The sequence below is a fragment of the Enoplosus armatus genome, chromosome 6 (assembly GCF_043641665.1).
Source record: "Enoplosus armatus isolate fEnoArm2 chromosome 6, fEnoArm2.hap1, whole genome shotgun sequence".
NCBI classification, from domain to species: Eukaryota; Metazoa; Chordata; class Actinopteri; order Centrarchiformes; family Enoplosidae; genus Enoplosus; species Enoplosus armatus.
In genome coordinates, this window is record NC_092185.1 from 26195011 (window position 1) to 26208362 (window position 13352).

The 13352-nt window shown below is 43.3% G+C and overlaps 1 protein-coding gene across 3 annotated transcripts in view; it reads left to right on the plus strand.

Annotated features, from left to right (window-relative positions):
- Positions 1-13352, plus strand: part of lrp5 (low density lipoprotein receptor-related protein 5) — a 62146-nt gene that overhangs the window by 9319 nt on the left and 39475 nt on the right. For 2 of the 3 annotated variants that reach the window (XM_070908143.1, XM_070908144.1), the window contains exons 1-5: positions 4421-4493; positions 6335-6403; positions 6546-6674; positions 12209-12405; positions 12632-12763. In XM_070908143.1, the coding sequence (XP_070764244.1) occupies positions 4447-4493; positions 6335-6403; positions 6546-6674; positions 12209-12405; positions 12632-12763 (574 nt within the window). In that variant the 5' untranslated portion in view covers positions 4421-4446. Of the gene's footprint in view, positions 1-3914; positions 4116-4276; positions 4494-6334; positions 6404-6545; positions 6675-12208; positions 12409-12622; positions 12764-13352 lie in introns of those variants that run through there. The other variant, XM_070908142.1, reaches the window with a different exon arrangement.

Genomic DNA, 13352 nt, shown 5'->3' on the forward strand with positions numbered 1-13352 from the left:
GACACCAGCCGGACAGTTCTCACAAACAAAAGCTACATGACAATTACCTAATCTACTAATAGCAGCTGCACATTAAATAAGCCCCCCCCCCCCCCCCCCCCAGTGCTCCACTGACGTCATGCAAGCATGTTCTGTTTAAAGGGTCTGTAAGTCAGCGCAGTGCTGTTGTCAAAGACACGTGACTCGACTTGAGTTAAATGCCCAAAGAATGCTAAAAATGTCACGTCTGCCTCAGTCCACTTTTTGCTCTTTCTTCCTCTCTGTCCCTCCATTCAGTCACCTCTCTCGTCCCCCATGCCAATGCGGTTCGTTGGCAGTCCTCCACGCCTTCCACCCACCAGATGCCCTCAGACTTTTCTCCTGCATTCCCCTCACCTGAGCTTCCCCGCACACCTCCCCACCTGCACCTCATTCCCTCATCAGCCACTCATATATAATATATATATATATATATATACACACACACATCCAGTTGAAATGTCCGTCCATAGAGCTTTGTTCTTAATCTCAGTCAATCTGCAAGCCTTTATAGTTCCCTTCCATGTGCTTACTCATTGACACAACGTCTATAGTCAGAACTCCTTGCTAGTATGTGTTTTGAGTCTAATCTAATAGGTCTTGTTATCTAACCAACAAAATATTACACAAACTAACTATGAAACAAATGAATACACAGATAGAGAACTCATAGACTCTAGAAGCTCTCTGACTTGTCACAAAGGATGGGTTTTTGGTACAGAGCGAAGAGCAAGAGATTTAGTTGTGGCCATATAAGCACACTTGTGTAGACTGTAGGGGTCTTCAGTTTCCATAATGTCTTTTGTGAGATCACTGTACATTTTCTGATGAGGCAGGGACTTGGATCAAGGACTGTGGCTCCGTGCAGCTAGTCCTGACAGACATAACTTGATCGTCGGTGTCCTGGAGGTGAAGCCTACCTATGCTTTAGGTCTGGAGGAGCTCACTGGACCTGTTAAAAACCACAGACTTTGAAAACAGGAACGGCTGAAGCAGTTAGCTGAAGGGGAGGAGGAGATTTATCCCAGCAGCCTACATCCGGTGAGCCAGACTACCACCTTCCTAACTCTCCCCAGGAGGCCGGCGTATCTGGTTTAGTGAGACTGTGTACTTGGCTGACTCACAATGTTTCTTTGCATTGTCTGTGGTGACACGGACTGTGCTGTTGCCTCTCTCCAGTTTTCCCAATATGTCACTGCTCACTCCGAAGTGACATAGTGGGCAGTCACAGTTAGTTAGGTCACTTTCAGCAGCCCTGGAGGTCCATCCATCTGTAGCAAGAGCTACTTAGGCTACGGTCACACATCTTTTCCTATAAACCCCCGTCAATGCTTCAGTTATGATTCCGCCCCTGTCTGGATCTGCATGGAGAGGCAGTTTAAACTCTGCGGGGACTACCTACCCGACTCTTTCCTCCTTGCGCTGTCAACGGACGCACTGGGGTGACGGTCTTCATAAGTGGTTCATCATATTGGAAGCACTGCTGCTAGCATGAGCCAATACGTGTTGCGCAGTGCTTGCACACAGTTGCTGTTTTATCCGCCAACTTTTTTTTCTCTGTCACTGTCATAGATAATCCGTAATGCTCCCAACACAGCGGACCGAAACTCTAACTGTACTTTGTCTCGTACACTTGCCATTTCATCTGTGCCAACTGAGGCCCCCCAATAACTTTATTAGAAGTTTTATTTTCTGCCTGACTTTTGACTGAAATCTCTGAGGCTATTCCCCATTTCTAGTGTGACAAGAAATAGAAACCGTAGCCTAACTTTCTAACTTAAAAAAGCACACAGTAGGCCTCATAGCCTAAATGAACCGAACAAACAACATGCCCTGAACTGTGACTCGAACAGTTCCATCACTGGCAGTTCAAAGTTCAAACCCATGTCAGTCCCCAAATCCTTGTCATTATTAAAGTAATGATTAATCGATTCAAATAATTGCAACGCAGCGTCCTCTTTTAAGGTCTGGGCGTTGTTTTGGGACGGCATCCATGCTGACAGAAGCCGTGTGTCTTAATGCTGTGGGATTACAGTAGGTCGTGCCAAACCACAGCGTAGCAGCTCTGCCACCCTGCCAGGCCAAAAACCACAAGCTTCCCCAGAGGCACTGTGGCAGCCACTGTGACAGCTACTGCCTCCCAACAGTGGGAGGACAACATCTGCACTCACATAAGCTGCGCTCACACTCACAACACAGAGTTGTGGAGTCTTGACCCGGACATACGCATACTTGTTTTTTGTGTATTCATTGTGTTCTAGGAGAGAATGATTAATGTAAAACTCAAAATCTTTTTTTGGTTTTCGATTGGCCTCCGCAGATTGTTGCCAGATGGCAGTAGTGTTAGAGGTTTTATGTTTTTGATAACACCTGGTTGGGCTTTGTTCCAATGAGTAGCAGTCCCGTTTGGTGCAAACCGCTTTTTTTTTTCTTTTTTCGCCAAAGCTTGTTTGGTGTTTTGGTGACTTGCTGTGAACGTGACTGTGGCACTGCGGTGATCTGACAGGATGCACTAGGCCTTTAAAGTCATCATAATAACTGATTAGTGAAATTAAACTTGACTGGTGGTAGACTGGACAATGTAAAACAGCTTTATGCGTCAACAAACGAGTACTTCATTCTCACTTCGGGACACGTTTCGATTGTGAAGTCGATCAGAGTTGGTTCAGGATTTAGTGGTTGGCGATTCAGTCCGAGTGATGCCTATTTTCGGTTTATTCGATTCACATGCTTGAATTATGATGAAAGATATTTTAGATTTGCACTTTCTCAAAAGTGGTGGACTCTGGAGGCAGCAGAGGTCCAGATATCCTGACCTTTAGTCCTTAGTATGTCAAGGTCAAGCTCCAAAACAATGGGTATCCTGCATGTTTCACAACACAACTGCACCTTTCCTTAGACCCTCCCTGCCAGGGAAATGCCCACATCTTTTTAACTCCTCACTCCCGGTTTGTAACGCAGGCTTTCGGTCATAAATTTGTAGTCTCCAAGACCAAGTTGATGACATCGTCACAATGCTCAAACAAAATTTAATAGTTAAATCTTTTGATTGAAACATTGGATCTAAATCAGTGTATAAAGTGACATATAGCAGGCATTCTCAGGATTTACCTAAAGGTCCCATATTATGCTCATTTCAGCTCTATATAGCTCTCCTTTCTGTCCCTCTGTCTGAGACAAGCCGTTTTAGACAAACTGAACAACCTCCAAAAACTTGAAGAGTTTAGCCAGACTGAGCGGGTGGATGAGCGTCTCTGTACTTGGTTGGTGGTGCTGTGCCTGGATCAGATGACCTGATAGTTGTGACATCACAACCTTGCGAAAGTCCTGGCGGCTCGTTTAAAGGCGCAGTTTCTGAATACGGGCTGTGTGTGTTTCTCCGTGGACTGAGCGTTTTGATCCTTTCACAGTATTTATACAGCACCTAGACCACTGGGAAATTCCACAGTTTTCCATGAGTGTAGGCTACACATTATTTTGCCTCTAAAAGACGAATATTAAGTCAATTTGAGATTATAAAGCCCTCAGGAGTTAGTTCAGTTTAAAACCTTTCATGTCAAATATTGCTGAAGCTTGAGCAATTTTGGCCTTTTAGAAGAACCGATGCAATTGGCGTCATTTATTTAATACGAGCATAATTTGCAGCCGTAAATCAAATAACCAGTGCTCAGCTATAATCCATAATCAAGCCATAGCCGCATTGAGGTCCGCTGGCTGCAAATGGGTTTAACTTTTCATTCTTATCATCCAATAACAGCATTTGAAACGTGTGATAAGTGTCTTAAGTTACAAAACACAGTCGCAGGATGTATTGCCATCCATTCTCATTGTGGTAAAAAAAGGCTTTTAATGTACAATGTTTCGAATATTACATAAAAATATCTTCTCCTTTCCAGGCTCACCTTTCCTCCTCTTTGCCAACCGGCGTGACGTGCGATTGGCAGACGCAGAGGGAGTGCGGGGTGAGTCGGCCATCGTTGTTAGCGACCTAGAGGATGCGGCGGCGGTGGACTTCCTGTACGCCGAGGGCCTGATATTTTGGACAGATGTCAGCGAGGAGGCCATCAAACAGACACACTGGAATCAGTCATCCAACTGTAAGACTGCATACTGTTTACCGTGCATTCATTCTCCTGCTTAGTGAAGGTTTCCTGTTTGCAACCAGCAGTAACTGTGGCTGCAAAAATGATGTGGGTCAATGAGGAACGCACCCTCCTTCTTGTCACCATTTCACACTGTGTATGTTTTGTGGTTGTAGCTCTTAAAGAGGCGCTGGGAACTGGCCAGACTGTGGTAGTATCAGGGCTGGACAGTCCGGACGGGCTGGCCTGTGACTGGTTGGGTAGAAAGCTCTACTGGACAGACTCGGAGACCAATCGGATTGAAGTGGCCAACCTGGACGGAACCTCCAGGAAGGTCCTGTTTTGGATGGACTTGGACCAGCCCAGGGCTATTGCTCTCAACCCTGCTCAGCGGTAACAAACTTGCACTTGTCATATTACTGTTAAATCCTAATTTTTTTTAATGTATCGAAAATCTGTTACACAATTATTCTGAATTCACATCAGAGGACAGGTGTGGGGGTCTTACCAGACTGAGTAATGTCAGACATTTAATGGAAGTATACAGGAACTCGAGTTGGTGCGGTTTGTTGAAATCAAGGCACATATGTTCTGTGAGCCAGACAAGTGATGTCAGAAACGCTTCAAAAAATGCATGCGATTGGTGTGGATTTCCCTCTCGTGTGCTTGCTACTCTGGACAATCCTCTCTGTGGTCCGACCTAACACTGACCTCCCCTTCTCTCTTCCTCACAACTTGTTGGATCAGCAAAGCCTGAGCTCCTCAGATGATATATTTGCCGTTGCGTGTTGATTCAGTCCCGTTCGCATACGGTGTAGCAGAAAAGAGCATTCCAGCTAATTATAATGTCTGTAATGACTGTAATGACGTCTGGTAGTTGGTTCGTTAAATATGATAAAACAAGAAAAAATCTGATTCAGGTTTTTCTTGTCCTTTAAATCGGTATAAAGTATATGAATCCGTGTCAATTCAAATAGTCAGTTTAGTTGAATTATTTTGCTGGATTTAGTAAGAAAACAATTACAAATGGCTTTCAACATGCTTGTACCGTAATGTTTTAAATCTTTGGGTCAAGAGCTATATATCAATATATATATTGAGATATATATATCAAATTTTTATAACCTTGAAAATAGCATACAAGATAGTATTTGATATCTAAAATGTGTCAGAAACAACAGAAATCCCACGCAATGGTCAGTGGCATTTACAACGGAACCATCTGCATAAAATGTACATTACAATGTAGAGTGGCATAGATTATATATGCATATAGTGAATGGATTTAAAGGAGAAGTCTGGGGACCTGGTGATTTTTACTGTCAACAACTTACATGAAAAGACAAAGACCAACAATAAATGTATCTTATTAGTAAGTATTGTGTGTGTATCACAGCCCCGACACACACACTGTTGTTTATTTTGACTCAATCCTACTTATACCGTCCTGCTGCCCCAAATACTCACTAGAGCACCAAATGTGGATCCATCCATCGCTGAAAATAGTCCCTAACAAATGCACCATTTCCTCCTGTTTGTCCAGCGTTTGCTAAAAACTACAGTGTCCAGCTGTTTTAGTAGGAACCAATGGACTTGGGAGCCAAAGACAGGGTAGGGAAGTCACAAAGTATTGAGAGATGTACCGACACGTTGTGGGTTTTGGTATTTTCATGGGATTTGTTGATTATAACACAAATATAGATAACCCCAGAACTAACTCAGTCAACGTTCTTTTGAAAGACAGCTCCAAGACAAGTTAAGTGATGCACAGACAATTCAGATCAAGTTCCTTTCAGTTTAGTTCAACAGTAGTTCACTCTTGCATTGTAAATATTGCAGAAATATGTACACGCATAGGAATGGATCACAAAAATAGAATCACACTAGTAGAACAGAAAGAAGATGCTCTGCTTCCACTTCATCTCCCTTCCTTCTTTCTCTCTTTTCTCTCTCTGGTTTCCTGCTCTGCAATTGTTGTTTCTACGTCGCCGGCCAAAGGAATGCAGATGTGTCTGTCATTCTTTGTGTGTCTCCAGCTCTATCTCTCACGTGCACACACTGATTTATTGTGCTTCCCTTTATTAGCTGTTCAAGTAATCCGCGACTCATCAGTAGTGATCAACAACCTGATTTAACCTGTACAAATGCCGTGGTGTTTTCCAGAATCAGTTAAATTGCAAAATGGTGCTGCGTTTTGTTTTATTGACATATTTCCTCTCTGTTTTTCCCTCCAGCTACATGTACTGGACAGACTGGGGAGAGGAGCCCAGGATAGAGCGTGCTGGAATGGACGGCAGCAACAGGTACTAAAGCAAATCTTGTGTTTTTACAGTAATATTTACATAGTACAGTATCCCCAGTGCGTCCAGATGTACAGAGACAGTTCTACGAGAATAACAAAAGTACCAATTGTAAGATCATTTTGTGTGCGTCTGTTTCTAACAGGAAAGTTATAGTGGATGTGGACATATACTGGCCCAATGGTCTGACGATAGACCTAGTGGAACAGAAGCTGTACTGGGCAGATGCCAAACTCAGCTTCATTCACAGAGCTAACCTGGACGGATCAGCACGGTATGGACCTTTGTCTATGTGTGTGTGTGTGTGTGTGTGTGTGTGTGTATGGGAGTGAATGTAATTTCATAGCATTAACCCCTTTTCTGTTAGTAAATATTATGACTTTTTTTGTGGGCGGAGCTTAGGTGGAGGCAGAATCATTCCCTGAACACGTTAGCCAACGCTAGCTAGCAAGTTTTGTTGGCTTGTTTTTTAACAATGGCTGAAGTTTCTCTGAATATGTACGGCCACTCACTCGGTTAAAGTTAACATGAACCAACAGGGGCCAGACTGGCCTGATGGACCATCTGACAGGATTACCTCCGGTTGGAATGGGCTGACATTTAGCGTTACAGCTACCTGATAGAGAAACCAAGCGTGTGTAGTAAAAAGAAACTGAGGGCGTATAAATCTTTACATGCCTATAACTAAGTCCTGAAAGGTCATGTAGGCCTACAAGACTTGAAACGCAAAGATTTAACAGATGAGTTTTGTCTCTGGCCGTACAACTAGCTAACAAAGTTAGCTAATGCGCTAAAAGAGTTAGCGTAACGAGAGAAGTCACCTATTCCTCAGAGTTCCCCGATTTCTGATGAGGTGGGCGTGACAAACCTTTAGACACATGACGTTATCCATACCTACAACAGACAACACTTCATTTAACCTCACGAGACATGAAGTGTGAGCTACAAACACGAGCATTTTTGACGATGGCGTCGGTCCAATCCTTTCGTCTTATCGCGTTTAACCATAGTTGTCTTTGATTTGTTTGACTGGCCAGTGGCAGCTCGTATGTGATAACATTTCAATTTGGACCCATTACTCCTTCGATTCTGGCACCCAACAACACAGCAGGGTGATATATTTTCGGGAGGTTACGTAGCCTACTGCTCTGAGGTGATTTGTGTTTGCCTCCAGCTAACGCCATGACGGAATCATGGCGTCTGCACTAAAAAGGTCTATACAGTATTTGCTGTATGCTTATATTTAATCCATACAAAATAAACAAAACAAAAAACAAAAAAGCTCCATAAGCTTATTGTAAGAAGTTACATTTAATATGAAGTACCTGCAATCTCAAATGAATGTACATTTGGAGAGTGGAGAGTATTTTTACAGACGCAGTTCAGTCAGCTAAGTTTATTGATATGAGAATACAGCCTGGTAGTAAAGTTCATCTCTGGCATCTTTCCTCAGACTTCATCACTCCCCTGCAGCAATACATGGAAGCCAGTAACAGAGATAGTGGTGTGATGATATAAAATACCCCCCTCCCCCACCCCCGACAAGAATTGGAGCGTAGGTGGATGCTGGGGTGTAAGTGGGACTGACTGAAGGCTGGGAAAGTAGCAGTAATGATGGTAGCAGATATACACGCAGAGAGCAGTGAAGCAGAGCAGAGGGAACAGTCTAACATTTTTTACACCTTAAAGAGCCCTTTAGAAATATTACGCAGTAAGAGCAGATGGTGACGGTTCTCAGTTCAAACTTTCAAAATGAGAAAAAAAAAAAAAAGCATGTAACTGACCTCATGGTGTACCTTTTAGTCCTTCCCCAACCGGTTGTTCAAATGCCGTTGCTGGGAGTCTCAACCCGAGTCTAAGCGATAACGGTCCATTTTCAGCACATTTCATTTTGTTAATCTTGTAGCCCTTCCTCTAACACATTGATTTTCAACCGCTTGCACATTTAAATGATACTGTAACGTATGGCAATTAAGTTCTGTCATTCTCCCATTCACGAACAATCTGTTTGCTGCCGTGGGGCGCCATTGGACTGTGGATTTCCCCATAACTTACTACTTATGATGACTTTCTATAACTTCCTCTAATCTGAAATTCACCTGGCAGATTTAAATGTTGAACCGAACCGTGCCTAGCGTGGTGGTGGTTGGGGCCAGTTCAATCCTCAAATGGCGTTCGCCTCCAGCTCTAAGCTCCACAGTGATATATTTCATTTTGTTAAAGTATTGAAAGTCTAAAATCTGTTGTGGATTTGAATCAGTATTGAAACGTATTATTTATTGTGTTTGTGAGATTAGCTACCTGTAAAATGAGAGAAGACTTTGTTGATCCCTGAGGCAAACAAAGGAATATTTTATATGAAGAATATAACAATGGGGGGGGGGGGGGGGACTACCCATGACTCAAAATGAAATCAAAATGAAATTAAATCTCTAAACAGACACACAAAAAAAACAAACACTGAATAGATCAATATCGATGAAAGGTTTTTGAATACCGGTAGCTTACTTGATATGATCGTCTCAATTATCAGCTGATATTATGGACAAACACTGCCTGCTCAATTAAGATACAATTCTAGCACCTCTAAATGTTACAGTACAAAACACTATATTCCCTATTGAGACTTTTAAAGATCAGCAGAAAATTCTTTTGAGTTTTTGCCCTGTTCGGCCTCCTTCCAGCAGAGAAAGGGAGGATGGGAAGAAGAAAAAAATAGCTGTACAGACAGAATGAAAGAAAAATAAGAGAGAGAGAGAGAGAGAGTATGAGAGAGTTGTCCAACACAAACAGAGCTGTGGTATGGAGGCCCCAGTCAAAACATACACAGCTCCACACACACACACACACACACACACACACACACACACACACACACACACACACACACACTCCCTCACAGCTAAATCGTTCCTTCTCTCCTGTAGCCCATCTATCAGCCTCCTTCCTCCACATTTTATCGCTCTTTCTTTTCTTCATCCATCCAGCCCGTCTCCATCACTCTCTCGGCGCTTCACTCACAATGGTCGTTTCCAGACAGTCAGGCTGAATCTACTAAAGTTAAATATTAAAAAAAAACAAAAAAACAAATGTGCCAAAGGTGTCATAACACACTAAAGCACATATAACCGGCATTCCTGGAGGGCTTCCTGCTTTATATACCTGTGGACCTTTGATCAACCCCCCCAGACTTGTGCTGTGTTGAAAGGGACGCAGAAATGTTTCAGGTCTTATTAGACCGTCATGTGAAACTGCCATCAGATTAACGTGAAGGAGTGCACGCCTGAAAGGGGGCTTAAGAGGCAGAGCTCAAATTGTATGCGTCAAAAGCTGACCACCAGTGTCCGACAACACTTCTCTTTGTCACACGACCACCAGGACTCACCAAAAATCAGAAACGTCTCCTTCTCTTTCCCCTCAATTTCCTGTCATCTCTCTGTTGTCAGATAAACGCAAAAATGCTCGAAACATTTTTTTGGGGCTTCTTCCGCGCTCTATTTCAGCCCATTATTCAACCGGTCCCAGAGAGCCAGAAGTGACTGTAAAGGCAGCTGCTCTCTTGGAAACTTACTGCTAGTGTAGTGTAATGTTACCTGCAGCTAATTTTCTACAATTGTTACAATATGGCGCAGAGGCTGGATTCAATCCAAACCAAAAGTTAGTGGAAATGTTTCGACGCTGTTGGAAAAAATGTGGCAACCTCAGCCAGCGACTTTGTTCCTTTGGCAACCACTATATGCACTCGCTCTCCCTCTTATTGCTCGGAGCCTGCACACAATGCAGTATTTTTATGTCACCACAGCGCTCAGCGTGCGGCCAAGATAGAGTATGTTCGGAACTTCTATGCTGTTGTCACTGTTGAGTCACGGTCGAGGCGTGTGCACACGTACGACTCATGTTAGAAGGAGAGGCTTTAATCTGAAGGTACCTGACAGCTTGAGTAATGAAATCATTTGCCTGTTTGCTTGTTAATTTGCACGCACACACACACACACACACACACACACACACACTTACACACACATACCCACACAAAAAAGCCGAACAGAGCTTTGAAATCTGGAGTTGGTTAAATTTGTTCTTTCTTTTTTTTTTTTTTTTTTCCTTTAACCACTGCTGGCAGGCACCTCTGCTTTTACAGCACACACACACACACACACACACACACACACACACACACACACATACACGGTACTAAAAAATGATGATTGATGAAAGCCAGTTTCTGGTGTGTTGGTATTCTAAATACAAGCCTCCTTTGATCCCGTGCCGGAGTGTGTTTGTGTGAGTGCGTTTTTTTTGCTGTGAGTGATTTTAAAGTGTGTTTTTTTTCTTTTCGAAAAGAACCACTCTCTCTTGATCAAATGTAACACTTGCCTCCACTGTGGCCTTCGTGCTTTTTTGTAATAATTTGGCCCTCAGGATAGAGAGAGAGAGAGGGAGAGAGCATACCTTCTCCAAGGCTGGCTGCGCAATCCTCTAAATGTGTTGTTATAATAACAAAAATGTTAAGAAAGCTGTTTCGCTGAGGTGAAACGACTGATCGCATCGCCTAGGAATGTGGACTTGGTGTTCGTGGTCCCTAGAGGAGGATCCGTAATGGTTTTCTGACCTTTCCTCCACTGCCTCCGTCAGACAGAAATCGAACCATCTAATGGCAGCTTCACTGCTGATGAGGCAGATCTTCTTCAAATTGTCCAACACCTTTTATTTTGTGTGGTTTAAAGCACATTGCAGATCAGGAGTTAATAGCGGGGCTTTAGCCAGCAATAGTGCAAACGCAGTCACACACACACACACTCCCATTTCTTTATGTCTGCGTGTTGCCTCCGAGTGAACCCACCTAAGTGGACTTTGCGTTGGGGCCCTGTGTTTTGGCGGGTGTCGCCGTTCGTTGACGTTAGCGGACTCCCTTTTTCCAAGCTGCCGTTAGCTTGCGTTGCACACAGTTCGTGCTCGTAGGGGAGCTGAACATGGAACTGAAGAGAGGCTAAGCATTCAGGAGAGCGCATTAACATCCGTCATGTCCTTTGGATTTTCCAGGAGAATTCGTTCCGCAGGCTGCTAAAGGCAACCGAGAAAGTCGGGGAGGGTCTCCTTTTTTTAAGCGACGTTACACTCCGTTCACACGTTGGCAATAAAAAGCGATTCATACATTTGTTGCACATTGTTACATGTAGTACCTTTAAATAACAATTTTATACTGTCTTTTATTTTGTACAGCCGCTTGTGCTTAGACAACATCTAAGAGCAAGAAAAAACAAGTTGATACATATAATTAAGGTACTGAAGAAAAGCATCATTTTGTTTTTTTTGTTTTTTATTATCACAGCTCAGGTTATCGTATTGGCCCGAGGTGGGTTGCGTTTAGGCTGACTGGGCAGTGCTGGTTTTGGCATGATATTGCTGCCTTCTCTTACAGCAGATTCAAATGCAAAAAAGCATTTTTTTTTGTGGCTTGAGCCGGCTACTGCCTCTGGTCTTCAAAATTGCCAAAAACTCTGTGCTCACACCCATGTGCATTTGTATGTTTGAGGAGTATGGCGTCCTTAGTCTGGTGAAAGAACGCAGGCTCTACAAAAGTCATAATCCAAGCACTGTTCAATTTAAAATGGTGTTGATTTTTTTTTTTAAGTAAAAATTAATAGTAATCAGTGGAAGAAGTTGTGTGAATTTTACATTTCAAAATGGCCTGTTCGATTAAATACAGACAGGTTTTAATTTCCCAAATTTCAGGACGACGAAAAAAAAAAACCACAAACCCAAACCTTCCTCTCATTCTAAAGACGCTTTTATTTTGTCCTGCAGTGAAACAGTGGTGGAGGGCACCCTAACCCATCCGTTTGCGCTAACTCTGTCTGAGGAGACCTTATACTGGACCGACTGGCAGACCCGCTCCATCCACGCCTGTAACAAACACAAGGGGGACAAAACCAGAGAGATCCTCAGTGGGATTTACTCTCCTATGGACATCCAGGTCCTGGAGCCCTATCGACAGCCGTACAGTAAGTCAAATGTTGTTTATGCACAGCACAGTGCATATGCATTAGAGTGAACAACAACATGAATATGGTTCTGCAACACTTTCTACAGTATGGTTATTGTTTTGTGTAGCCGTGTCGTCTCTCTAGTACATCAAATCTGCACAATGTCACCTTTTCAGAAAGAAAAAACAATGGACTATAACAATGAGAAGCTAATCATTTTTTTTTTTTTTTGGTGTCACTTCAGTCCAGACTTCCTGTAGTGAGGATAATGGAGGCTGTAGTCATCTCTGCCTGCTCTCTCCAGTCCAGCCGTTCTACAGCTGCGCCTGCCCCACTGGAGTCCAGCTTAAACCCGATGGAAAGACATGCAAACCAGGTACGAATGCTATTCACACCAGCATGACCGCAAACTAATCAGCTACTGGTAATCCGCGTAGACTGTATATACAGTCTGCGCAGTGGTGATGGGGGGGGGGGGGTGGAGCCACGGGGTTGAGGTCACGCCCATACAAAAATAGGAAAACCTGTGAGAGGTGCACTGATAACTGCTACCAATGTGTACCAATACAAATCATATAGGTATGGATTTTACTTTTAAACAAGTTGTTAAAGGGTAACTACACCTTCAAATTCTGCTAGAACCCTGCCCCCCCCCCCCCCCCCCCCCCCCCCCCGCAGATTTTAAAAATGGAAGGACTGTGGGAAGGAAGTGGACTGTGAATTAAGTTTTGTTTTTTTTTGTCATGGATTTTTTTGAAGGGATTCAGATTTGATAAGCAACCTGAGATGCTGGAATCAGAGTTGTTGCATTCTATTGAAAAACCAACCCAAGCACTGGATACACAGAGCAATTAGTACTTGCTGTTGCTGACCTCCATTACCATTGTCATTGGAATATATCAGCTTGACAATAAGTAAAAAGGACCTCTCCAGTAGCTTAGAGTAGGACATTAACTGACCAGCCG